The 27,758-nt window shown below is 47.7% G+C and overlaps 1 protein-coding gene across 4 annotated transcripts; it reads right to left on the bottom strand.

The window, feature by feature from the left end:
- Positions 1-132: 132 nt before the first annotated feature.
- On the bottom strand, positions 133-27,499 carry Ggt7 (gamma-glutamyltransferase 7). Of its 4 annotated transcripts, none has more exons than XM_028888909.2 (15): positions 27,270-27,498; positions 17,546-17,781; positions 17,142-17,293; positions 15,587-15,704; positions 14,171-14,238; positions 13,886-13,959; positions 13,379-13,575; positions 11,843-11,930; positions 10,039-10,166; positions 9,776-9,864; positions 6,730-6,879; positions 6,492-6,609; positions 5,643-5,780; positions 4,434-4,533; positions 133-875 (listed from the first exon to the last, which is right to left on the bottom strand). In XM_028888909.2, the coding sequence occupies exons 1-15, from the start codon at positions 27,436-27,438 to the stop codon at positions 712-714; spliced, it is 1,989 nt and encodes a 662-aa protein (XP_028744742.1). In that variant the 5' UTR covers positions 27,439-27,498; the 3' UTR covers positions 133-711. The 4 variants fall into 4 exon arrangements, with proteins under 4 accessions (XP_028744742.1, XP_028744743.1, XP_028744744.1 ...); XM_028888910.2 differs by having other exon boundaries at positions 14,171-14,280; positions 27,270-27,480; XM_028888911.2 differs by having other exon boundaries at positions 715-875; positions 4,441-4,533; positions 27,270-27,499.
- Between the last annotated feature and the right edge of the window lie 259 nt (positions 27,500-27,758).

A 27,758-nucleotide genomic window follows, 5' to 3' on the forward strand; every position in this document is an offset into this window, starting at 1 on the left:
GGCCTGAAGGACTAGTTCCTCTCAAACTGCAAGCCAAGTTAAGTCTTTCCTCCCTTAAGTTGCAACTTGTCAGGCGTTCTATCACAGCTATGAGAAAGCAATTCCATCAGTTAGACAGAGATCAAGCCAGAGTCAAGGTTAAGCAATATTCTTTCTTTAATTCCCCTTTGCAAATGGAAGCCCCTGAGCTGATACCCACCCCCACCCCTACCCAACTGCCTGGGGACCTTCAAAGGCAAGGTCCCTGCCTCAACCTGGTGGAAAGGGGAGGATTACCTCTCCCTGTGATGGCCTATTTAAAAAAAATCCTAGTCACTTAAGAAATGGGGCCAGGTATAGGAAAAGGGAGCTGGAAGACAAGGCCTAGGTCAGACCAGTCTGAAGGTGTTGGGGTTGTGAGACCCTTGAGAAGAGTTTGCAAGCACATCCCTAAGCTCAAGGGCAGCATGGCTGAGAGAGGAGAAGAGACAGACAGACAATCTGACTCCTCAAGGACCTGCCTGCCTGGTCATGGACGCTGACGTCACCATTACCACCAAAGGCCTCCAGTTGGAGAATTTTCCAGTTACTCTGGGATAGGGTTGGCTAAGCATCCCCTCTGGCCCCTGATCTGAGGCATCCATGGGGTCCCCCTGAGACCAAACCTGGGAGAAAGAGGGACTCTGGGAACATGCAAAGGCGGGGAGCAGAGATCCCGCCCACCCCAATGCTCTACAGGATGGTGGCTCCGGCTGCATCTGGGCTCCGAGGGTCCTTCACAGCGATGATGAAGTTGTTGGTTCTCCGACTGCCGTGGACCCAGGATAAGACATCTACCTTCTCCACGTGGTGACCCCTGGCTTCCAGGAACTCAATCTCTTCCTCGGTGAACTCACCTGAAAACCATTCGCCCCACCCCCCCAAACATATATTTAGAGCACTGACTCAGGAACCTCACAGTCAGATCGGACTCGTAGTCTTGATTATTTCAGCAGCAGGAACTGTGTGATTTTGCAGAATTGCTTTACTTCTGCGAGCCTCCTTGTCCTCATGCACAAAATGGGGGATTATAGAGAACCTATAATAATAATATATAATATAATAATAAAGTTGTTGCAGGGACAAAAGGAGATAAAGGAGAAAGCACTGAGCTCGGAGCCATACATACAGCCAGGGATCAATGATAAACAGTAATTTGTTTGTTTGTTTGATTTTTTTGTTTTGTTTTGTTTTTTTCCAGACAGTGTCTCTCTATGATGTAGTTCCAGCTGTCCGGAACTTGCTATGTAGACTAGGTTGGCCTTGAACTCACAGAGATCCCACCTGCCTCTGCCTCCTGAGTGCTGGGATTAAAGGCGTGTACCATCACACCCAGCCTCAGCAGTCATTCTTAATAATGGCAAAGGCCTGGACCCTAACTCTTAAGTGCCACCACTGCTCGTGGGGGTTAGTGCACAGTCTACTTAATGTTCATCTGCCCAGTCCTTCTTTCTTTACAGCTTCACACACTAGCCAAAGGTATCCTCCCCCCCAAACTCTCCTGGGCTCTGACAGGTCTTAAAAGCCTCCAGGGCCCACCGTCAGCTGGGACCCTAGTCCCTCTCTAAAGTCCTCTCCTGAGCTCCTTCTGTTCTCAGCCTTGCTCAGCTCTCTTCCAGCCATACTGGTCCCCTTGCTGTCTCTTAAGTACAAGGCCTTTGCACCTGCTAGGGCTTCATTTTGGAATGCTTTCCCATGGAGGGTCACAAAGTTTTACTTCCTTCCTGTCCTTGGCCAAAAGGCACCCTCTTTGAGAATTTTCCTATTATCTAGAATATCAGTCCCTGCCAAGTTTCTCTCTCCCTCCCTCTTTTTTCCATGTTGCCCAGCCTGACCTCAGACTCCCTATGTCCCTAGTAGCCAAGATGACCTTGAACTTCTGATCCTCCTGCCTCTACTGCCTGAGTGCTGGAATTGAGGGCAAGCACCAAAAGGTCCAGTTTATATGGTGCTGGAATAGAACCTAGAGCCTCATGTGTTCTGGGCCAGAACTCTACCAACTGTGCTACATCCCTAGTCATAACCTGCTATCTTATTTTATTTTGTTTGGTTTGAGACTGAATCTCACTGTGAATCCTTTGCTGGCCTGGAAGTTGCTATGTAGACCAAGCTGGCCTTGAACTCACAGAGAGCAGCCTGCTTCTACCTCTCAGTGCTGGGATTAAGGGCGTGCGTCACTGCACCCACACCTCCTGCTTTTCCTCCAAAGTATTTACTACTGTTTCTACTGATTGACTGTATCTCTTTCCTTAATTTAAGGTTTTTAAAGAGCAGGTGGTCTTGTTTGTGATTGTCTGCTGGTGCTTAGAGAAGGTCAGCACACTGTAAAAATTCAGTCTATATTTGCAAGACGGTAGTTGTTTAACCTCTGGTTTGAGTCCAGATTTTCATCATCTCCTGCCCTGGGCCTTATCCCACATGCTTCTCTAGATTCATGCTCTCCTCTCTTCAGTCCACCTCCCCAACCTAAAGCCAATCAGGCCACAGTCTCTCCTCAGTTGAGGACTTCTAAACTTAGACCTCAACAACAGGCCTACTTTATGTCACTTCCCTTGTTCCTTTATAAAGATTTGGTCTTCTTATGTCCCCAGACAGGGTGATTTTAGGTGGTATTAAGAAAAAGCATTATTATTTATTTGTTTGTTTCGTTGTTTTTTTTTTTGAGACAGAGTCTCTCTATTATGTAGCTCTGGCTGTCCTGAAACTCACTCTATAGACCAGGCTGGTCTTGAACTCAGAGATCTACCAACCTCTGCTTCCTGAGTGCTGCGATTAAAGGCATGTGCCACCATGCTCAGCCACTAAAAACTCCATATTATTGAATAGCATCAAATAATCATATGATAAATCTAGTTCCTTTGTGGTTCACTTTTCATTCTTTTGATCATGGCAAGGATCAAGTTTCAGGCTGGTCTCTAACATTTCCTGAACTCTCACACAGTGAGAGTGATGCTCCCGGCCTTCTGCAGACACTACCACATAATGATAACCTAAACATATTTGAGTTTTAAGTAACTACTCATCATCTGTTTGTTGCAAATGATGTCATTTTCCCATTTGTGATTTAGGTTTACGTTCAAACTACACTTAGTAAGAAGGGAGGGGAGGGGACGGCTCAGAGGTTAAGAGCACTGGCTGCTCTTCCAAAGAACCCAGGTTCAATCCCATCACCCACAGGGCAGCTCACAACTGTCTGTCACTCCAACTCCAGGGGATTTGACGCCTTCATATAGACATACATGCCCAGACAAAACACAAACGCACAGAAAATAAAAACAAATAATTTTTAAAGGAGTGCATCTGTAGAGATTATGCAGAGTGACGTCGAGTTTTTGTAAAGTAACAAAGGTGCTAGGTAAATTCAGAAGGTTGGGAGACAGCTGGTCTTACTAATGCTCTCCCACGCCATCCTTTCTGGCTCGTTCACAGACTGTTCCTCCTGTCCAGAAAGTCATTTATCACTACATGCCAAATTTCCACTCCCAATTCAGCCAGTCACCACCTCCTCTGTGAAACCTTCTAAAGCCACTTGCTGGTAGATTTTTAACTAGTTTATAACCGCCATGAGCTTCTTGATCTGCAAAACAGTGATGACATTGACTAAGCAAGGACTGTCTCAATCTCTTTGAACTAGCGGAGTAGATTATAATAAAAACTACTCAAAAATGCAACATTTTCCTATTTATAAAACTAAACCATGTCCAAAAGTAAGCTTTTGTTGTTAGGGGCAACTCCTCACCATAAACTGCTGAGGTCATGATCTGGTCCCTGCTCTCCTCTCTGATCTTAGCACATCCTCATTCACCTAGGTCTCTTTTTATTTCTTAAAAAAAACACGAAGCCCAATTCTGCTCTGAGTTCTCCGCTCTTGTTCTTGGTCTACAAAGCTCTGCCCCAGTTTTTGGCATGGTAGGGGCTTTCTCACTCTTCAGATCTCAGCTTAGATGTCACCAAAGAGAAGCCTTCCCCGATCCCTGTAGGTCCAATTACATCATCCTACTCTGATGCTGTGCCTAAGCGTTTCTTTTGCTGGTGCACATTTCTCTGATTATTTTTCTGTCTGCTTATAAATGCAGTATCCTTGAAGCTGGGATGATGCTTGGCACACAGTAGGTGTTCATCATACATCACAGAGTGAAACTTTGCATAAAACAGCTATTGTCTCATTTTATAAGAAGAAAATGAAGTCTCAAGAGTTGAGACGTGGATTTCCTATTGTCACAAAGTCAGGAAATGTCAAGGTGGTTCCAATCCCCAGATCTTATATTAGCTCTACAGGAATTTGTCATGGGAACCCCCCCCCTCCCCGCCCTGCCCAAACCTTCACAAAAAGGAAGGAAAGGCAGGAGAAACCCTGGGAGAGTCCTTCTCCACCAATCCCTGTGCCCATCCTTTAGGATTTGCTCTGCACTCACTGTCCACCTGCAGGAGGTTGGACTGCAGGTCTGGGTGGAGTCGTCCTCGGGCCAGGCTGTCACTCAGGTTCCGGTTCAACGTCAGGACATTCAGTAGAACCTGTGGGCAGGCAAGGAGCAAAAACATCAGAGCTGTTCTGGGGACAATGATTCAAGACTTCATAGCTCTCATCCTGGGTCCAAACTCTTTAGTCTTCAGAAAGCTTACACTAGGTGTGCCATCTAGGTCTTGCAATAGCTCTGGAAACCTATGATAACTGTCCCCATTTTACGGAGGAGGAACCTGACAGCCACGTGACTCCATTTCAGAGTTGAAGGAAGAGGCACTACTAGCATTAGTCTTCTATAATCTAGCCAGGGGCTTCCTTTTCTTCTCCCTGAGAAGGCAGGGTTAACAGTGAGGGTGATTTAGGGATCAATATGGGTAGTTTCAGCTTAACGGTTAGGGGTTGGATAGACACTGGAACTGAACTTCCTACCCAATGCTACTAGCCAGTGAACTTGAGCCAACTTCTTAACCTGTCCGAGCTTCAGTTTCCTTCTTTGTGAAATCAAAACAGTCATCCCTCCCACGGTTGTTAAAGGGGTCAACATACACATCACTAGCCAAGCACCTAGTAAGGACTCTGTGATGTTAGCTATTGTTATCTCCACTTCACAGGCAAGGATACTAAGGCACAGGATGGTTAAGGGATTTCCCCAGCATCACACAGCTGAAGACTGGCAGCCCTTGGGCCGGAACTCACGGGAGTCTAATTCCAGAGTTAGCTCATCAAAAACACGAGCCTGGTGTGTGTCAGGTGTTCAAGGCACTCATGGAACTGTCTTGAGGTATTCTGAAGAGCAGCAGGACCTTCCTTTCAAAATAAGACCCCACAGAGGGCTGGTGGTCTATTCAGATACAGAACAGGGGATGATGGGACTTGAGGCTTTCAGAACACAAGCAGCCCAGAGGTTAAATTATTTCTGAATTCTATGGGCCCTGTGATTTCCCCTGAAACTTGAGGAGACAGAGATCTTTAGGGCCCCACTTTCACTATAAAGCCTATCCCAGCCCATCTGTGGCCAGCCCAGGCCTGGTACAGTGTAGTATAGCTCCAGATTGCCGGGAAAGTGATGAAAAACAACCCGGAGATACGTGGGGCATCTGCAGACCAGGTCACAGCATGGCTCCTGACTACAAAAGACTCAAAATGGAGTACATCTCACCTGGGTCAGGCCACTGAGGCCTCGGGCAGCTCCATTGGCCCCCAGAGCGAGGTAGGTCCCACAGAGCCCCTCTGCTGGTCGGACTACAGTGGGCAGGAGGAAGGAGAGGGGCCGCTTCCCTGGCTGTACTGAGTTCTCCTGTTGCCAGAGGGCAGAGATGAAAAGGGAGATGTAGAGCGGAGCGACACAGGGAAAGGACCAGTTTATCACCATATCCCCACTGCTCTTCCACGCGGCCCACAAGTTCAGCTCCTGGGAGATGGGTCCCTTCCTGGCAACCATGTGCTGTCTGTGAAAGAGGAAGTGTTCCTGGAAGACTAGCATGGGAAGAGCAAGTGAGCCGTGGAACCACTGAGCTGTGACGTTGGGATGGATGAATGGGGAAGAGACTGAGCCGAAAAAAATGGTAATGGGGACAGCAGAATTCCCATTGGACCATCTCTGTGTCTTTGCCCTATAGGAAGCTTGCTAGGGTAGAAGTGCTGGTCTCCAAGGGGACGGTAATACCTAACTTCCTCCTCCTGGCCCCTAGCTGGTGTCCAGTCACAGATCTGAGCACCAGCCCAGCATTATATAACCTTAGCAAGAGCCCAAGCACCAAATAGGGGTCAGTGGTCTCACTGCCCATAGAGGAGGCAAGACTTGGCTTAATCACACTAAGATCGTGACGGAATGGCACAAGGATTCCTTAGACCCACCAGCCTCCATGCTCCAGATTTAGCACGGATGGGGATGAAGTGAACATCTTGTTTCCTTAAAGCAGATGTTCTTAAAGGAAACGGGGGGAGGAGGATCCATGGTGCTGCATGCCCTATCTAGCCTCAAGGTCCCTGGGAGGATATTCCCTACCAGGCTGGGAGCAGAGTGGTTAGCAGTCCTGTTGGGCCAGGAGAAGTCCAGCATCTGGCTGTTGAGTAGGATCCCAGAGGGAGTGATGAGGCCACTACCAAAGGGCCGGTTCAGGGAGCTGGGTGGGCAGAAGAGAGGTTGAGTGAGCCCCGTGGCTGCCTTCACCTTTACCCAGCCCCCGGTTCCATCCTGCTTGGAATGACTTCTTGTCACTGGTTCTAAGCCTGAGCTGACATACCTGACCATGGCCACAATGAAGTCATCAGGGCCCATGATCAGCACCTGGGCGGCTGTGGGAGCCCCATCCAGCTCATAGACGGGGAGGAGTGGGGCAGGGGCTGCCTGAGAGTCACTGATGTGGCCCCGGAAGTTGGCGGCCTCCACCTTGCTGCAAAGAGGGTGGTAGAGGAATGAGCACACAACAGCTTTGATTACATCCCACCTGTCTGTGATGTTCATGTGATCACTTGGCTAAATCTGCCTTCTTTTACTGGGATATTAAGCCTGCAATGGTAGATCACACTGCTAATGCATAGGAAACTCCCAGAAAATAACGATTGAACCAACTTATTTAGGTGTTATTCAGAATCCAGGGCCAGCTTTTTTTATTTTACTTAATGTTCCCATCAAGAATCACAGTTATTTGGCTCTACTCCTTTCTATGAAAGTGTCTGGGGTCCAGTGGATGCTCTGAGATACTTGTTTGGAATAAACAAGCTTGATTGGCTTGGTCTAATGTTTGTAGTTTGGAACTAAAGTTCATTAAGAATCTAGTTAGATGGGGTTCATGAGATGGCTCAGTGGGTAAAGATACTTTCTGTGCAAGCCTGACAACCTGAGTTCAATCCCCAGAACTCACATTAACGTAGATGGGGAGAACTGGTTCCATAAAGTTGTCCTCTGACTTCTACACACACCCAGTGGCAAGAATATGGCCCCACATGCATACATGTATCACACATCATCATCATCAACATTAAAAAATAAAATAAAGTTTTAAAAAACATTTAGTCAGGGGGCTGGAGAGATGGCTCAGTGGTTTAAGAACACTGGCTGCTCTTCTAGAGGACCTAGGTTCAATTCCCAGCATCCACATGGCAGCTTACAACTGTTTGTAACTCCAGTTCCAGGAAATTCAGCATCTTCACATAGACATACATGAAGGCCAAACACCAATGCACATAAAATTAAAAAAAATTAATAAAGCAAAAAAAAAAAAACCAAACAAAACATTTAGTTAGAAGCTAGAAGTGTTTGGTGGTGACTAACTGTAATCTCCACACTTAGGAGGTAGAAGTGGGAGATTTCTAAGTGCTATCTCAGAACTAGACTGTGTAGAGTTCCAGGCCAGGCTTGGCTATATAGCAAGATTCTGTCCCAAGAGGAGGAAGAGGGAGAGAAAGCTGCAATATTTTAGTTGAAGGAAGATTTTTGTATATGGGGATCTTTATTTGTTATTAGGTTTTCTATTTTCAGGGTAAAGAAAAGACAATAAGCCCTCAATGACTATTTACTAACTGAAATAGTTGCATATATTTCATGTAAATGCAGGCATGTTTTAGAGCTAAAGTTTTCATGCTTAAATTAAGCCAACTGAAGGGTTCTCCATTATCACTGATAACAACTGTGTGTTGGGCTATTTGTAGTGATTAGGGAATGGTAAGTTAGCAAGGACTACCAAAGACATTCATTTGGTTTTCAACCCAAAAGGCTGATGACCACACAGTGAGCTGCAGGGCCTTGGGCGGCAGGCCAGGCTTAGTCTTCATGCTTTGATGTTCATTAGTTTTCAGTGCTCTTATTTTTTCCCTTGTTTTGATCAATGATATTAACTTTGGTTTTTGTTTTTTGAGACAAGATCTCTCTTTCTAGCTCTGGCTGGCCTGGTACTCACTAGGTAGATTACATTGGTCTTAAATTCAGAGATCTGTCTGCCTCTGCCTCTAGAGTGCTGGGGTTAAAAGTGTATGCCACCATACCCAGCACGATAGTAACTTTTGTTATAGTTTACTAGAACTACAGACACCCATGCTGGGTTTTTATATGGGTAATAGGGATTCACACTCAGGTCCCCATGCTTGTGCTGAAAGTGGTCTTACCCACTGAGCTATCTCTCCAGTCTCCATAGTTTTAAACTGACAGGTACAATTAGATGTGTTTCCTATAAAGTAGCTCACATTGTAGCTCAGGTTGACCTGTAACTTACTATGTAGACCCATCTGACCTTGAACTTATGGCAATCTTCCTGCCTCATCCTCCTGTTTGCTGGAATTATAGACACAAGCCACCAGCATGATGTTTTGAGGAGGAAGTACATACACATGGAGGAATGGTGAGATATTACTAATTAATAACTGTGATAATCCACAGTTATCATTTTTGTAGTGAAAATAGCAAACTCTTTGTATTACTCAAAATACAATGACTTGTCATTAACTAGAGTCACCATGCTATGCAAGAGGCCTCTTGAACTTACTCCTGCTATATTGGCAACTATGCATCCCTTTCTCTGAAACCTCCGAATTCCCATCTTTTTGCTTTTAAATTATACGTTGCTCACAATGCAATATATAGAGTGATGGTTGAGTCATAGTACAAATTTACACTAACCACATTTTTTGCTTTCTGATTTTCCTGGAGCTAGACTGTAAGTCAGGTACAGTAGCAGTCAAACAATCAACCCATTCCTACTCCTATGGCCAATTAATAATAATAGTTGCATTTATCGAACATTTACTATGTCCCCCGTTAATGTGCTATTTACATGTTCTTCTTTTATTTATTTACAGGTTATTGTCATGAAAACCTCACAGAGTGGCTAAAGCACTGCCAGGCTCCTCGTGGACTCAGACTCAGTGAGTTTACGTGACCCTCCCAGAGTGACAGCTAGCAAATGTTAAAGTGCAGATGTAACAGAGGCAGCCTTACCAGAGTCTAACCTCACTACCGCGCTACTGGCAAAGATACAGCCCCTCAAAAGCCCCACCAACAACAGCATTTGAACGGAGACTATTCTGTTGCTCTCACACTTCCATCTTCTACGCAAAGTGGAGACCAGCTGTGTCCATACAGGTTAGGTACATTCAGAGGTCAAGAAGGATTCATCAGTAGTTGACCAACTCACTGTGTACACAGGAAAGGTGATGCAGCCAGGGGTGCCTAGTGTCACACTGAGTCAGGGTTCCGTTGAAAGGGACCTGACACTTCATTAGCTTTTTACCTGATCCCTTCTCCCACATCTACCCCGATTTCTACAGCACCCAGGGTCATGTCCCGGGACAAACCTGAGCATGTCATCCATGCTCTCAGTGATGGTAGAATCGTAGACAGGATCTCCCAGTCTGCTAGCCAGGGCCAATGCAATCTTCAGGGTCTGAAAACATAGCAGGGATGTGGAAAAGGGTGCCAGGCCCCTCCCCGCACCCTCACTCGGGGGATCCTCATGTTTAAGAAAACTCAAAGGTGTTTAGTCCTTCTCCAAGGAGGTACTCCATTTTCCCATTTCTAGTGTTCCCAAATCCAGGTGAGGTGGAAGAGCAGGCCTTACCTCTGCTACCCAGTGAAGCGCCTGCTCACGGGCCACCAGGCTGGTAAGGTTGAAGCCCTCTAGGATGTTGAGAGCACTGATGAGGGCAGGGCCTGTGTGTGGGGGTGGGGGACTGAGAACCAGGTGGCCTGAAAGGACAGGAAATGACCAGATGGCAGGAGAGGAGTCAAATCATCTTCATATATCACATCTTGTATGCACATCCCACCATTATACACACAGCAATAGCCCTTGTTAGACGAGGCAAGGAAACCCCTAAGAGGCAAAGGGACCCACTGAAGTTCACATGCTGGTTAGAGGCGGGGCCGAGCTTGAAAGCAGGCACTGGTCTTTGGCTTCCTCTGCCAGAGGAGGAAACTAAGACTTAAGAGCTGTGTGGTACTCACATTGGAGGCAAACATACTAAATCTGTATCTTGCTCAGAGTCACATTACAGGTCACCGGCAAAGCAGGGACAGGTGAGCAAATGTATACAGAATCCATGTTTGCCATGAACTTCCTTCAATCCCTGCCACAGGTCAGGAACTGTTCAAGGGCCCTAATGATTCCTCTTAACCTGAAGCTTCTTGGGAGTGGCAGCCTTCCCTTCATACTTTGTTATTCAGTAGTTGGACATTAAAAGAACAATCATAACACTGGCATCAACTATCTGACTCATCGAATCAACCCTGTTCTAGAGGGGCAGAATCTGAGGCATAAGAAGCAACTTATGGGACTAGAAGAGATCAGGTAATCCTACAGCACTCAAGGCCCTAGACCACTGAGACAACCCAGCCTGGGGAGGGAAAACAGGAAACCCAGTATGTGTTCAGTGTCCACTGTGGTCAAGGCAACTTCCTACATTATCTCATTAGATCCTCATGGGCGCCCTGAGATGTGGACACCATTACTGTCTCCATTTTAAGGAGGGAACCAAGGCTCAGAGTGGGAAGTTCAAGGCAAGAGGTACAGCTGATGCTCACCTAGACCCTCCCGACTCCAAAGCTATATTCTCCCCTCTGTGTCATATACTACTACCTCTGGTTGAGGGATCAGGAAGACAGGAGCCTGGAACTATGACCTCAGGGGAAATCTCACCTGGGGCTTAGGGTAACCTGTCCTTCCTAGAGAGGAGAGAATCTAAGAACTCCCGAGGGGCCTAGAGCCCAACATCTTGGGCAAATATAAACTGCATTCATGCCACAGGCTTGGGTTCCTGAATTTCTGATTGGTTTCTTGAGTTAGGCAGATTGTTCCCATCCCTTGCTAGACCTCAGTTGTCTTTATTGTCAACGAGGGGCAAGTCTGTGATTGTCTTAAAGGTTTATTCTGCCCTTAGATGGACTTTGGTCTGACAAATTCTCCCTAGGAAGCATGGGTCAATGAGAAGGGAGCTAGGGGACAGAGTTGAAGCAATACAGAACCCAAATCAAGAAAACCTCAGCATCTGGGGATGTAATTCAGTCATGGGGAACTTGTCCTCTATGAAAGGCCCAATTCCCAGCACCATAAAAAAGCAAATAAATAACAAATCCCCACAAAACAAAAGGAAAAGCAGTGTTCAGAACCCCAAACTTCCAGGTCTTAGTCATTGGCTAGATGCCCCCCACCACCACCACATCCTAATCACTTAGGGTAACTGACCCCATGGTTATTTCAGAAGGTGGCTGGCTCTGGCATGTTTCACCAGTTGGCTGCCTAGGGAGCTCATTGCCTCCGCTTATCTCCTGTGACATGGAGAGGAGTTTCCAGGCCAAAAAGATGTGGCCATGGACTGGAAAGCTTCTCCTGAGTGGGGGCCCTTGGGAGCTGGGGGAGAGGTCACCTCGGTACACTCCACACACAGGCTTCTCCATGAGGGCGCTATAGTTGCTGAAGTCCTCTTCAGTTATGACACCCCCTGCGTGCTGAGCCTGTTAGGGAGAAAATGTCCATCCATCACTGTGAGCATGTGGCTATGGCCCATGATACATGTCTCAGACATGTAAGCTCTTTATAACTTTAGTCCCTTCTGTAGCCAGCAGCATGTCCTTTGGGGATCCCATCAGCCCAAGGGAAAAGGAGGTAGAGGAAGTAACACATGTGTAAGAATTATCAAAACTGAATTTGACATTTCACTATTACCAATTAAAGATACTCCAGGGCTGGGGGTAGAGATCAGTGGTAGAGTGCTTGTCTAGGATGCTCAAGGCCCTAGGTTTGAGACTTAGCATGGTCCCCCTCCAAATATTACGGCTCCTACAAAACTCTGAACTTTGAATGATCCTGATAGGACTCACCCTATTGAACATAATTGAGCACTCTTTCCTACCAATGCACCAACCTTGTACAAATTAATGTGCTTCCATTCTAGCAGCACATTCATTGTCAATCTTTTAAAAATCATTTAAAATTATTTTATGTGTATAGGTAGGTGTTTTGTCTGCCTGGTTGTCTGTGCACCACATGCATGCAGTGCCCATTGAGGCCAGAAGAGGGCATCAGATTCCCCCAATTGGAGTTACAGATGGTTGTAAGCCCAGGGGATGTTGGGAAGCAAACCTGGTCCTCTAGAAGAGCAGCCAGTGCTCTTAACCACTGAGCCATCTCTCCAGCCCCATGGCAATTTTAAATTAGTATTACTACTATCAATCTTTTTTGTACTTTCTTGTACGTAAAACTTTTGACTTATCTGACCTTAGTGAACTATTCATTGAATTTCTTGACTAGTCTATAGTCATGCGTCTGGCAGTTTAATAAACTATGGTGCCTGGTACAGAGAATGTACTTCATGACTGAATGACGCACCTATGTAATCCCCACAGCCTATAACAGTGGTTTAGATAAATGTCCCCAGTGCATAGTACCACCCAATCGGCCTGTGCACAGTACCACTCAATCGGCCTGTGCACCCTGATCTTGAACTTTTCTTTGACAGTATTCTCAGAATCCATGACTACCCTAGACTAAGCCTGTTTGGAATTAGAGGGTACCATCCTACATCAATCTCCTCAGCCCTGATAGTTACCAGGGAAGAAAATATTACCATCAGTTATTGGAAAATCCCAGACAGAGCAGGAAGATTCTGGGCCGGGTTTTCACCAGGCCTGGAAAGAAGTAGACCAGACTCCTGTACAGCTGGCACTGGCCTGAGAAGCCTAACGTCCCTGTCAAGACAGAGCATCTCTCTCCCTTGTTTTTCATGTCACACAGTAGACAATGCTTCTCGCCCTTAATAACCACGGATCTCATTTCTGTCGCCAGAAGTTAATTTTGTGTATGAAGCATACAACCAGAAACTATGCATACACCCAGAAAAGGGAGGGTGACATCCCTTCTGTAGGGTCACTGGGCACACCCCACCTCCAACCGTCACACTCACCTCAGCCACCATCTCCAGTGTGAGGTTGCCACCATTGTAGAAGGCGGCAGGGCCAGCGATGCCAAGTATATCCAGGACCTCAGCTAGATCGGGCCGTCGCAGCAGGGAGCCAGGCAAAGGTGGGTGGCCCGATGGCAGGAAAGTCTCCAGGAAGCGATCCGACGCATTGGGAGGCAGCTGCTGGGCCAAGGCATGGGCTGGGGGAAGGTTGAGAGGCTGGGTGGCTGAGGCCAAGACCGGATTTGATGGCTGAGACTCGTAATAGGTGGGGTGGGTGAGGGCTAGGGGACTGGCCCTGAGAGTCTGGCTCCCCAGAAGCCTGACATGGGGGGGGCAGGGATACATAGAGGCTCTTCCCAGATCCTCTCACTGGAGGCTGCCTCCAGGTGGACGGGAAGTAGTCTGAGGAGCAAACTGGAAAAAAGAAGCCCTTTCCTTGGGGCCCAAATCTCAAAGGCCTCCCCCATTAATCTTGTACCCTCCCCCCTACCTCCAGGCCCCACTGACCTAGATCATGGGTCACGTTGAAGCCATCTTGGGCCACAGCTGCTGCGAAGGCCAGGACTTGGGACCAGGGCAGCCTGAAGGGGCCGGAGAGCAGGGGGTGGAGGAGGTCCTGGGGGGAGGAGGAGGGGTCCTGGGGGAAGGGGGGTTCCTGGGAAGGAGAATCCTGGCAAGGGAAGGGGATATTAGGAAGGGGAGTTGGGAAGGGAAGAGCCCAGGAGGACAGGAGAAGGCCACCCAGAGAGGGACGTAAGCAGATGCCCCTGGTCCCCGGGGGAGGGTCTTTACCTGCCATGGAGCTGATGAGCTTCATGAAGCCCTTTGATCATTCCGGGGACCCCCACCAACAGCCCAGGCTGGGCGAGGCGGGCAGGCGAGGGAGAGAGGAGACCAGGTCACTGGAAGGGGGGGGCTGGGCTGAACTCCGCAGAGCCCCAAGCCAGGAATGGCTGGCACAGGGGAGAGACACAGGCCAAGTATCCCAGGAGAGGGTCTAGCTTTCCCCAGGGGGTACCTCTCCCTCACGCCTGATTTCCCTGATTTCCTGTGTGCAAATCCAGAAAGGTCTTTGTCTGCCATAGTTGAAGGACGTAATAAATTAAGCAAACCCTTTCAAGAGGCAGGACATAAATAATCTGGGTAAGGTTCTGTTCACATTGGGTAACGGGTACCCTTGTCTTTTTTAAACGGGGAACAAAGGACCTCAGTCTAGCCAGTTCATCTTCATGCCACCATCATGTGAGCTGTGACAACTCGGGGTGTGTTTGGTTTTTCCCACGGCACTAAACACCTGCTTTCCCAAGTTTCCGTTTCCTCCTTTGTGCTCACTAAATAGTGAGGTTGTCTCTAGTGTTTCTTTCTCCTGATACGGCCCAGCCTGGCACAGTCACAGGCACCAGGCTGAGAGCGAGAGGGATGAGGTTTCTGTTGGTTTGTCTGTCTGTCTGTCTGCTTGTTTGTTTGCTCTTGTTGGTTTTGTTTGTTTGTTTTTAAAGACAGGGTTTCTCTGTGTAGCTCTGGCTGCCCTGGAACTCAGTCTGTAGCCCAGGCTGGCCTCAAACCCACAGAGATCCACCTGCCTCTGCCTCCCAAGTGCTGGGATTAAAGGTGTGTGCGCCACCACTGACAGCCTGCCATAGATGAGCTTTAAGGCCACAACTGAGTGATATCTCGGGTACTCAAAGGTGGCCTTATGCTTTCTTCCAGACAGGTAAGACTGCCAGAGAAGTAAGGTGTTGCGGTGTTATCTGTTATGAGTCATCCAAACTTTCTGTTCATTTTATTTTAAAATTATATTTATTTAATTAGTCTGTGTCTGTATGTGTGTGTATGAGTATGTACATATACCATGATGTGTATGTGTGTGTGTGTGTGTGTGTGTGTGTGTGTGTGCAGATCAAAGGACAACCTGTAGGAATAGGTCCTCTCCTTCTACTATGTGGGTCCTGGAAATCAAACCTAGGTTGTCAGGCTTAGTGGCAAATGTCATTACCAACTGAGCCGCCTCAGTTGGTCCTGGTGCACGATTTTAGATGGGGAGGTGGGCAAGCTGCCTGTCGTGATATAGCCTAAGAGCATTTTGCTCAACTCATTTTGCACCCCCATAGTAGATTTGCAGCAAACCAATGCTCAGGTTAGCAGGAGGGAATGTTGGGAGACGCCCACCCCCTCCCCTGGGCTCTCTCTTCTCACCAGGGTCCTCACCTTGGTATCCCAGGACCTCTGCAGGGCCTCTTCCCTGAGGGCCCCTGGTGCAGACTCCCGGAAATCAATTAGGTGGCTCTCATTTCGTCGGATATCATGTACCAGCATCACACCCCCACTGCGAAAGACACAGAAAGTGGAAAGCGATGAGAACAGGTCAGGCTTCGGAACGATTAGACCACCACTCCCTTAATCCCCTGTGGTGAGACTGTTGGCCACATTGGGTCAGAGGTTGGAGCCGGCTCCCCAGCAGGAATTCAGAAACTCAGCCAGCCTCCAAAGGGTAAAATCAAAGGGGTAGGGGGCCCAGGTTACTGGAGACTTTAATCCCTGATTAAGAAAAAGGCAGAGACTGGGGGAACAGGCTGTTCTGTCCCCTCCCTAGACCAGAGCTGGACCCCCGCCAGCTTCCTGCACCTGCCTACATGGTATACCCTCCCTTTCCCCCAGGACTGGATTATGTAAGGATAAACCATGCGAAGCCAAAAGGGGAATTTCGTTGGTAGGGCCTGGAGGGTGGGTCCTACCAAGAGTGAATTTTGTCAGCTTGTTCCTTTTCGGTGGCATATTTACATCTGAGATGGGGGTGGCAAAGTTAAATGTGTGCAGCCAAGTAACAAAATAAGGAAAGCAGAGAAGGTAAATAACAAAGTAGCTGGAAGGACAGCAAAGTGGTCAGCACCCTGACCCATCATGGGAAGAGCTTTGCTCAGCTCCAGATAACTGTAGCCACATGGGGACGTGGACTCCATGTTACTAGATCTCCTGGTTGTTCTGGATGTTTATGAAAACTATTTCATAAATAGCAATCTGGATGTTTATGAAAACTATTGATGTTTTAACAACAGCAAACATCAAAAAAATTTTTTTTTTTAAAATGGTCCAGGTGCTGGGTCTGGCTTTTGAGTGTCCAATTTCTAGCCTTGGTTTTAAGAACTTCAAGCCTGGGGTATCTTTTCTATGAACAAAGTCCACAGTTTTTATCAGCGTCACAAGAATTTGTGAACCTAAAAGTTGGAGCATTACTGCGTTAATTGATACCCCATTGCTGCCTGTGCAGCTCGTTTTATTTTATTTTATTTTCAGAGCTGAGGACCACTGAGCTAAATCCCCAGCCCCTATGTAGCTCATTTTATACACCCCAACATCTCTCTCCTGGTGGAGAACCATGAACGCTTCTGAACACACCTCCAATTCTCCCTATGGTAGTTCTGCGATTCTGACTCCATCCAGGGAGAAAATGTGAAACTCTTTATTCAAAGAGAAAATTTGGGGCTGGGAGATGGTTTAGTGGTTTAGAGCACTGGCTGCTCATCCAGAGGACTGGGGTTCAATCCCCAGCACCCACATGGCAGCTCACAACTGTCTGTAACTTCAGTTCCAGGGGATCCAACATCAATGCACTAAAAACAAAGTTAAATTAAAGAAGGAGAAAATGCGAGGAGTACGGGCCTATCTTCGCCTTAAGCTCCAATCAAGAGAAACCTGCAGTCAGGCCACAAGAGGTAGGCCTGAGGGACCCAGGCCTCCACCAGGTCCTTACCCAGCTCCTTACCCGCCCAGGCCAGAACTGTGTGGAGCCACGATCCCCAAACACAAGGCTGCTGCCACAGCTGCATCCACGGAAGAGCCTTGTTTACTGAGCACCTCCATGCCCAGTGCCGTGCAACGGGAGGCGTCCGTCACCACAGCACCCTGCTGGAAGATCTGGGAGGCAAGAGAAGAGGGGGCTGGTAGGGCTCTCTGCCACCCTCAAGTACCTGCATTTAACCTAGAACTTTGACCTTCATGTCCTGATTCTCAGAGCCATGTCCTTTGGGAACCCTCCTCTCTCCTGCCATCTCTTCCCTTCCCATTTCCTAGCAGGCTCCCACCACCGCCATTCAGTTCCCATCGCCCTCCCAAGCTTTTCCTCACTCCCTTCTCCCCAGTCCCCCTCTGCCCATCTGCTGCCCTCACCTGGGGGTCCCCGAAGTAGATCTGCATGACGAGCGCCACGGTGACACCCGTGGCAAAAGTGAGGCAGGCGGTGACGATGACCGTGAGCCCGTCCTGGCGGCAGGAGCACTCGGCTGCTGCCGCTGAGAAGGGGTCCTTGCGTGTCTCCCGTAGTGGTGACCCGTCCTGACTGCCCATCTCGGATGAGGACGAAGGCAGCCGTTGCAGCCGGGCGGACTTCAGGAAGGAGTCCGGGTCTGTGGGACGCCTGGGTGTCGGTCTAGCAGCCTCCTACCTGGCCCTGCAGTCCTCAGGGCGGGGCGTTCCACACGGCCCCCCTTGCTCCGCCCACCACACAAACCCCACTGCCCTGCACCGCTCAGTTTATATCCACCCCAACACATCTTAGTGCCCCCCGCGGGAAGCCAGTCCCCAGGTGGAAAAAGACCTCAAACTGGCCAGCTGAAAGGTTGGATGTCTGTCTCTAGCAAATACCCATGAGACTGGTACCCGGGGCTGAGAACAGCCAGGAGTGTGAGGGTGTTGAGCCTCCCCTGGAAACCTTATCCCCTCCTAGTTGGGTATCAAAGCCTGCAGGACAAGGAGGCAACTACCAAGCCAGCTACCTTGGCTTCCAGCCTTGCTCCACGCACCCATTCATTCGATAGATACAAGCGCCTACTGTAAGTCTGGCCTTTGCTAGTAGAGCAGCTAATTGCCACATTTGCATACGTTCTCAGGCCAATGGAGGAAAAGAAAACAAACAAACAAGTTGTGGTGGAGGTTCTATAACATGAGGGGCTGGGGAGTTGGCTCAGTAGTAAGAGCGTTGCTAGAGTACTCAGGGTTAAGGTCTCTGCAAGCATGAAGACCTGAGTTCAACTCCCCAGCTCCCACATAAAATGCTCCTGACACCATTGTGGGGCAGAGACAAGCTGATCCTGAGACAAGTTAGCTCCCCAGCCAATCTCCCCCCAAAAGGCCAGCTTCTGGTTCAGTGAGAGACTGTCTCAAGGTAATAAGGCCGACAGCAATAAGGGACGATATCCAAGGTTCTACTCTGGCCTCCCTCTGTACGCGCGCGCGCGCGCGCGCGCGCACACACACACACACACCAGAGCACGGAATGAAATGTTAAGAGGGAAGGAGGACTGCTTACCAGGGAATTCAGGTGAGGGCCTCCTGAGGAAATGACTTTTGAAAGGAGAATGAAGGGATAAGAAAAAGCTAACACTGGTAGAGAACAAGGAGTTTATGGACAGAATGTTCTAGGAAGAGAGCAGCAGGTTCAAAGGACCTAATGTAGGGATGAGTCTGACATCTGAAAGAAATGACTAAGGTCTGGTGGCTCTGGTGTGGCAGTAACAGAGGGGGGGGGTCAATCAGGGTGGAGGTCAGTCCTGTATACTGGTCCTACAGACACTGGGAACTTGGCTTTGACCTGTTATGAGAGGCCACTAGAGAGTTGTGAGTAACACTGTGAAGCCATCTATTGGTTTGAATAAGAATGGCCCCAGAGACTCACACATTTGAATGCTTAGTCATCAGCGAATGGCCCTATTTGAAAGGATTAGGTGGTGTGGCCTTATTGGAAGTGTGTCACTGAGGATGGGTTTTGGGGTTTCAAAAACCCCGTGCCAGGCCCAGTGTGTGTGTGTGTGTGTGTGTGTGTGTGTGTGTGTGTGTGTGTGTGTCTAATGCCTATGGATCCTGACATAGAACTCTCAACTCCTTCTCCAGCACCTTGTCTGCCTGTGTGCTGCCATACTACCTGCCAGGATTCTAACAGACAAACCCTCTCAAGCTGTAAGCAGGTGACAGTTAAATGCTTTCTTTTATAAGAGTTGCCATGGTCCAGGTGGATCTCTGTGAGTTTGAGGGCAGTCTGCTTTATAAAGCAAGTTCCAGGACAGCCAGAGCTGTTACTCAGAGAAACCCTGTCTCAAAAAACCAAAAAAAAAAAAAAAAAAAAAAAAAAAAAAAAAAACGTTGCCATGGTCATGGTGTCTCTTCACAGCAATAGAACGCTGACTAAGACACCATCTGTCTTGTGTTTTCAAATGATTCCTCTGGCTGAAGTGTGAGGAACAGACTGGAGGAAAATAAGAATGGAGGCGAGGGAGAGTTGAAAGCCACTTATGGACAAGCCACTTTAAGCCATGAACCTCACCTTCCTTATCCTAATAATGCAGCTCATCCCTAACAGATGGGCCAGGTACAGAAGTCAGTTCCTTTTCTACCCACATGAACTGCTGGGCAGGGCCGCACACACCTGTCAGTCCAGCATTGTGAGACAGAGACAGGAGGATCCTGAGAGCTAGCTCCTCAGCCAGTCTAGCCGAAAAGGTCAGCACTGGTTCAGTGAGAGACTGTCTCAAGGGTTGAGGTAGAGAGTGATGGAGGAAGGGCCGGGGTCTTACTCTGGCCTCCATGTGCACTTGCAGTGGCACACACACCTTTTCTGATCCCATGGTCCTCTCCTCTGGGTGCCATTGCACTTGAACCCATACCCCAATGACCAGAAAGTTCTAGATATTTGTGAATGAGGAAATAAGAAGATGACTTTAACACCTTGTCGCTGTACTCATGATAAGTTCTCTATAAGTTTAAATGTTTGAGTGATAACAAAATTTGACTGTCAGCTGGGTGGTGGTGGTGCACGCCTTTAGTCCCAGCACTGGGGAGGCAGAGCCAGGCAGATCTCTGTGAGTTCGAGGGCAGCCTGGTCTACAGAGCGAGATCCAGGACAGGCACCAAAACAACACAGAGAAACCCTGTCTCCAAAGAAAATTTTTTTGGCTGTCATATTTTTCATGTTTACTTGACAAAAATTCAAGGTCTTTGACTTGGTATTTAAGGTCCTTCATGACTCACACCTCCATCTTTTATGGAAATAAGAAATCACAGACATAGATAAAATAATATGTGCAAAATTATTAGAATGTATTTATGGTGGGCACTTTTAGGAAAAGACACTTACTTAAGATTCTTATTTACTTTGTGTGTATGTGTGTGTTTGTGAGACAGGTAGCCCTAACTGACTTTGAACTTTTTAAGTAGCCCAGGCTGGTCTCCAACTTGAGACAATCTGTCTGTCTTTCCCTCCTGAGTACTGTGAGTACAGATGTGAGCCACAATGCCGACTTATATTCCTTTAAAAAAAGTTTTAAATTTTATTATTATTGTTATTATTATGATGATTATTGTGTGTCTTTCAGACACACACACACACACACACACACACACGCACGCACGCACGCACACGCACACGCACACACACACAGAATTAGAAACAAAGATAGAAAGACATAGACTGAGACAGACAGAGGGCAGAGATGAGTGTGTATGCCACAGCAGGTGTGACGGTCAGAGGATTTTTCTGGGTTTCCATCTCTCCTCTCACCTTGTTGAAGCAGGGTCTTTCTCTTGGGTTTTTTGAGACAGGTCTTCTCTATGTAACAGCACTGGCTGTGCTAGACCAGGCTGGCCTTGAACTCACAGAGATCCACCTCCTGTGCTTCCTGAGTGCTGGGATTAACTCACTCTGCAGACTAGGCTGGCCTTGAACGCACAGTGATCCACCTCTACCTTCTGAGTGCTGGGATTAAAGGCGTGTGCTACCACTGCCTGCTAAAGGTAATAAAATCTTTTTTAAAAAAGCCAGACATTATGCCATGCACGTATAAGTAAGCCCAGTGCTAGGGAGGCAGGTCCAGAAGGGTCACTGGGTTTGATAGCCAGCCAGATGAGCCTAAGTGGAAAGCTCCAGACCAGTGAGACATCTTGTCTCAAAAGGAAGTGAACGATGTTTCTGATGATGACACCCGAGGTTGTCCTCTGGCTTCTGCACACACTTGCACACACATTCTCACACATACTCTCACACATGTGCATACACACAGAATGATAAAAATCAAAAGGAATAGGGCTGGTGAGATGGTTCAGTGTGTAAAGGCACTTGCCACACAAGCTTGGTGACTTGATCTGGTGGCTTGCAGATCTAAGCCCAAAACTCCTTCAGTAAGATGGCAGGCAGAGACAGGAGAATTGTCTGGAAGCTGGCCGGCCTTCTAACTTGTAGTATGAAAAGCAGCAGAAACAAGAGGGGAGGGGGAGGGAATTGGAGGGTAGTGGGTGTAGTGGTGCACACCTTTAATCCTAGCACTTAGGAAGCAGAGGCAGGAGGATCTCTGTGAGTTGGAGGCTAACCTGCTCTACATAGTGAGTTCTAGGACAGAGAGAGCTTCTTAAAAGAAAGACCCTGTCTCCAAAAACAACAAAAAGAACTGGAGGGTGGGACCAGATAGCTTGTTCTGTGGCTAAGAGTGTGCACTGTTCTTGCTGAGAACTGGAGTTCAGTTCCCAGCACCTATGCTAGGCCATTCGTAACTGTCCATAACTCCAGCTCCAGAGGATCAGACACCTCTGGCTTCTGTCCTTACATACAGACACCCACCCACACATACACATAATTAAAGTCAAAAATAAAATCATAAAAAAAGAATAGGCCAGGCATGTTGGCACACACTTTTAATCCCAGAGCTCAGGAGGCAGAGGCAGATGGATCTCTGTGAGTTTGAGGCCAGCCTGGTCTATAGATAGGATAGCCAGGGCTACATAGAGAAACCCTGTCTTGAAAAAAAAGAAAGAAAGAAAGAAAAGAAAAGAAAAAAAGAAATGGACTTTTATTTTCCTCATTATTTTATTTTGTTTTTTACAATAAGCAAATAATTTTTAATTTGCTTTAACTCTTTTGCTTTTAAATTATTTTATGGTATTGTAATTTTATATTCTGTATATATGTATATCTGTGCACCACACGTGTGCATGATGCTCTGTTTTTAACTTTTTATTTTTTTTTAAAAGCCTGTCATGCTGGAGAGGTGGCCCAGTGGTTAAGAGCACTGACTGCTCTTCCAGAGGGCCTGAGTTTGAGTTCCAGCAACCACATGGACACTCACAAAGGGTCTGTAACTCCAGTTCCAGGGAATCCGATGCCCTCTTCTGGCATCCTCAGGTACTTCATGCATGTGATAGACAGATAAGCAGGCAAAACACCCACATAATAAAATACTAAAAACAACAACAACAACAAAAAAAACCCAAAACCCAAACAAACCAAAGTTTGTCTTCCTGGGATCCCCCTTGGTCATGCTTGCACACATGATAAACCACAACATCATCACTAGCAGTCTGTAAATCAGAATTCATTAAACAAACAGTGTTAAATATCCACTGTGGATACAAACCCCTCCTAGCCCCATAGAAGTATCAAAAGAAGGGCAAGAAGGGGCTTTGAACTTCTATTTATCTATTGTATGACATATGTGTATGTGTGTGTGTATGATGTATGTGTGTGCACATACATGTATGCTCTTGTATGTAACTTTGAGCATGGGTGGAAGTTAGAGGACAGCTTTGGGCAATGGTCCTGGTCTTCCATCTTGCTTGAGACAGAGGCTCTTGTTTGCAGTCGTGTACACAAGTACGGGTTCCTGCCTCCATCTCCCATCTCACTGTCGAAGCACTGGAATTACAAATGTGCCCTGTCATGCTGGGCTTTTTAGATGGGTTCTGGAGATTTGAACTAACGTCCACACACTTGGCCAGCACAGGCTTTACCCACTGAGCCATCTCCCCAGCAAGAGCTTGTATTTACTGATGCTGATGATACCCTAGGTTTTTTGCATAGATTTCCTCATTGAAGTATTTTCATGATTTCACGAGCTAGGCTCCATTGTGCTCACTTTACAGATGAAGAATCCGAGGCTAAGTGGGACCATCTGTCTAAGGCCATAGCATGAATAAGTGGGAGAATGGAGACGGTGTCACGTGATAGCCCCTTTCTGTTGCGCTATGTGGCGCGGGTAGCTATTTCCAATCCCCAAAGCCAATCTAATGAGCTAGGTGAGTGTGGTGGCACACATCTGTGATCCCCACACTTGGGAAGCAGAGGCAAAAGGATCAGGAGATCAAAATTTCCCTGGGATACATGAGGTCTTGTCTCAAAAAATGCAAATAAGCAGCTGAGCGGTGGTGGCGCACACCTTTAATCCCAGCACTCGGGAGGCAGAGGCAGGCAGATCTCTGTGAGTTCGAGGCCAGCCTGGGCTACCAAGTGAGTTCCAGGAAAGGCACAAAGCTACACAGAGAAACCCTGTCTCAAAAAACAAAAACAAAATACAAATAAGCAAAAATCCAACCTTACTACCTAACTTTAGTTATTTCCAGGTACCTGCCTTTCAATTTGTTTTCTCCAAAGAGATAAAATGACTTCAGATGAAGATAATATGGTCCCACTACAACTCAGTCTACTTAAGATTATTCAACCAGCATACCAAGTTACTCATTTATTCAGCAAAATTAAATACTGAGGAAAAAATACCGAAAGTAGGGGGAAAAGTTTCTTGAGTACATGATATGTGCCCTGTGTACATGGCAGGGCAATAATCCCACTAATAAAAGCAAGATTACACATTGGGAAAAGATTGGTTTGAGGACAGAAGAAAACAGTTTATTAAAGACAGACACTGTGGTTCAAGCTTGCAATCCCAGCACTCAGGAGGCTAAAACATCCGGGTTGCCACTAGTTTGGGGCCAGTGTGGGTTACAATAGTAAGTTCCAGGACAACCTCATCTACATAGTGAGTTCCAACCCAACCTGAGCCACAGAGTAAGAACTCAGTCTCAAAACAAACAAATGAAACCCAAATAAACAAAAACAAACAAACAAACAAACAAAATCCCAAGTAATTAAACAAACAATAACCCAGTATGTTTTAGGAGAAAGGTGGGTTTAATTTTGATTATCCCGAATTTGTGAGGCACAAGGAGTTGCTGTCTGAAAGTAGCTGGTCAAAATATTTAAGTTTGGGGGGCTGGAGAGATGGCTCAGAGGTTAGAGCACTGACTGCCCTTCCAGAGGTCCTAAGTTTAATTCCCAGCACCCACACGGTGGCTCACAACCATCTATAATGAGATCTGGTGCCCTCTTCTGGCATGTAGGCAGAACACTGTATGCATAATAAATAAATAAACCTTTAAAACACTTTTAATTTTCTTTCTCCTCCATATTTTTTAAAAAACGGGCTATGATATATCCTAGGTTGGACTTGAATCCCTAGGTAGCCTAGTCTGGATTTGAATTCCCTTAAGGAGAGATTTCTGAACTTGGGAGTGCCATGATCAGAAGGACAGAGTGGCGAGTGTACTTGGGGTGAGGGCAGCAGCAGACTGAGCTAGGAACTTAGGAGTCACACAGGCACAACAGGCTAGTAGCTTAGTCTAGCGAGTTGGTGGCATGGTGCTCGGATGGAATTTAGGAACTTCTTAGGCAGGAGGACATAGAAAACCAGGTCACATTTTGAAAGTGAGAAGAAAAGAGGGAAAGATTGAAAGGTGACTTCCGGGCTTCTACTTTGGACACTGACGGAAAGGCAGCACCACTCACTGAGAATGGCACTGGACAAAAAGGAAGTGTGTGGTGAAGACATGCTGATTTCGGCATAGAATGTTGAAGGTTGAGTATCCGCAAGATAAGTAGCGGCTAATGCCTAGGAGAGGAAGAAGGCTCACGCGGCTTCCTTGTGGAAGACAGGGAACAAAGGCATTTCCTAATCCTGAAGTGGTCGCTGTCTAGCTCTCCTTTCTCTGGGGCCTGCTTGGGATGCCTGGCACTTGATTTTGGAGAGTGCCAGGCTACAGGCTAGCCAGGCACAACCAAGGTCTTGGCTAAGAAGACGGGGCAGTGCCACTAGGTGGCACTACTAGGTTGAGAATATAGAAGGTCATATTAGCCAACAAGCTGGTCTAGCCGGACCAAAAGACTCTTGGGACTTGGAAACAGGCCTAAGTGACATGGCATCTAAATGCTTATATTGTTATGACGTCAAGGCACCCCAAGACAAGGCCCTGGGAACCTTGGTGAACACCTTTGTGATAAGGTTTAAGTTCCCAGAAGCTCAGGTAACCAGGGTCAGGCTGGATTTCTAGGCAAGTGTTCTACCACTGAGTTACACCCCCAGCCCCTCTTGGTTGAACTGCCATGCACATCAGGACACAGCCTATACTTAACTCCCCTAAGGCATTCTTGAGCTTTGGGAACTCCATTCCCTGTCATTATTTCATCCTGAGATCTTCTCTCTTTCATCTATTCATTTAACAATTATTTATTGAGGACCCAACACTGCTGAATGCTGGAGAAAGGATAATGAATTTTTTAAAAAAGCTATGATTCCTGCCCTTAGAGGATTTATAGGCATGCAATAATCACATCACTGCCTTTGTAAATAACCACAGACTTTTATAAAGCAATGGCTTTAACAAGGGATCAGGAGATGACACATCAAAGATCTAATCTGTTATTTAGGACAGATGGGCATTCTTTATTGGAAGAGAAAACTAAGGCCCAGTACAGGGTAGGCACACCTACTACAATATAGTGAGTCAGGACTGCACTACTCAATCTCTGAATAGAAAACCTGGGTTGACCAGATGGCTGGTTCCACCAGCACATACTTTCCCAAACATTCTTCCTTCTACCACCAAGGCTAATCCCCCAAGAAAATTAGTTTTGATGGGCAGCTCTGACATTGGAGGACCCAAAGTCTCCATACCCCATCACAGGTAAATTCAGTCAGGTTGGTGGGACCTGCTGGTCAGAACCATATGACCAAAAAGTGGGAGAGAACTGCCAACTGCCAGGCCAGGAGTGACAACAGAACAGGAAGAGCTGGGCCAGCGAAGCAGCATCCACCAGTACAGAAAGGGATAAAGCTCAAGTGCAGGCACCCGGAGGAAAACAGAGAGGGAGGCAGAAAGATGCTCTAATGCCAGGAAGTGACGTTTAGGGAAAGAGGTCATAGGGATGCAGGATAAAGAATGGAGGGGAGTATAGAGCTTGGCCACATGGATAGGAGAGAGAGCACTAGGGAAGGAATACTAAGAGAGCTCTTGGCCCCCAGCTCTCTCTCAAGTCCTGCCTCCCTCCCCCACCCCCATCTCCTTCAGTTTCTGCAGAGGGTTGAGAACACAGTAAAAATTTGAAGACTGCTTTCTGGGGAAAAAATCTTGTTGCTGACCAGATGCTCCTACCAACCCAGCTAACATCCGGGCCAGACCCACATCTCTGGAAGGGGTAGAGTAATCCACAGAACATCAAAGGCACTGTAGTCCCCAAGGACTTTGAGAGGTCATGCAGTCCATCCCCTTGTCTCCCAGTATCCCAAATTCTCAGACAGAAGGAAATCATATTTTCTTTACTCATCTCTGGACATGAAGAGATGGATTCTCAGCTCTTCTCGGGACTCAATGCTTCCCATAATCCCTAGCTGTGGTGAAGTTCTCCTTAAGATCTAGACTCCATCCCCTCCTGCTGCAGCCTATGACTTAGTGTCTAATATCCTGTCCTCTGTGACTAAAGAGAAGCCTTTCCTAGGTGACCACAGCCGTTCTTTATAGGCTCTCCCCTCCAGCAGTCCTTCCTTCTCAATAGGTTCTTCCTAACAGGTAATCATAATCCTTCCTACCGCAATCCTTGCATCCTCTCCCGTGTCGCATCCTACGCCTCTAAGGCAAAAATACCCTTTTCCCCACCACACAGTTAACAGAGCTGAGGGAGAAGGGGAGAGGTCCAGGATGAAAGGATGGATGGAGGAGATGGGAGACTGGAAGAGGATGCCCGGAACAGATGAAGGAGGACCGGGACCCCCCAAGGCGGGGCAGGGATGGGGCCAGAGGGCCTCACCGGTATCCGGGTCTCCCAGGAAGGCGTCCTCGTCCTTGCGGCCCCTCAGCGGGGCCGCAGGCGCTGGCTCGTCCTCGGGCAGCCGCGGGAAGCTGGTGATGCTCATGTAGTCCACTGGCGAGTAGGCGCCTAGGGCACTCTCCTGGCTAGCCTCGTTCTCTGCCGCCATCCTCGCCCTAACCCCCAGCAGCGCAGCGCCTGCCGGAAGTGGCTATGGAGGGGGGGGGTGCGAGGGCGGAGGGCGGGGTCTGAGCTCCTGGACAGCCGGGAGGGGGCGCCCCCACCCTCAGCAGTGTCCTGGTCTGACTCGCCCCCGCCTCCTTCAAGTCTACTGCTAGCAGCCTGCACACTGGTGCAGGAGGATGGGAGCGGGGAGGGCAGTGGAAGGTTGCCAGGAAGAGGACGCTGCTCTGGGCCCCTCGTGCAGTCCTGGTCTTTCCTCCTTCCAGTCTGAATCCCGCTCAGAGCCCATACGCTCCTAGGACCGCA

Source organism: Peromyscus leucopus, chromosome 4, assembly GCF_004664715.2.
Source record: "Peromyscus leucopus breed LL Stock chromosome 4, UCI_PerLeu_2.1, whole genome shotgun sequence".
NCBI lineage: Eukaryota > Metazoa > Chordata > Mammalia > Rodentia > Cricetidae > Peromyscus > Peromyscus leucopus.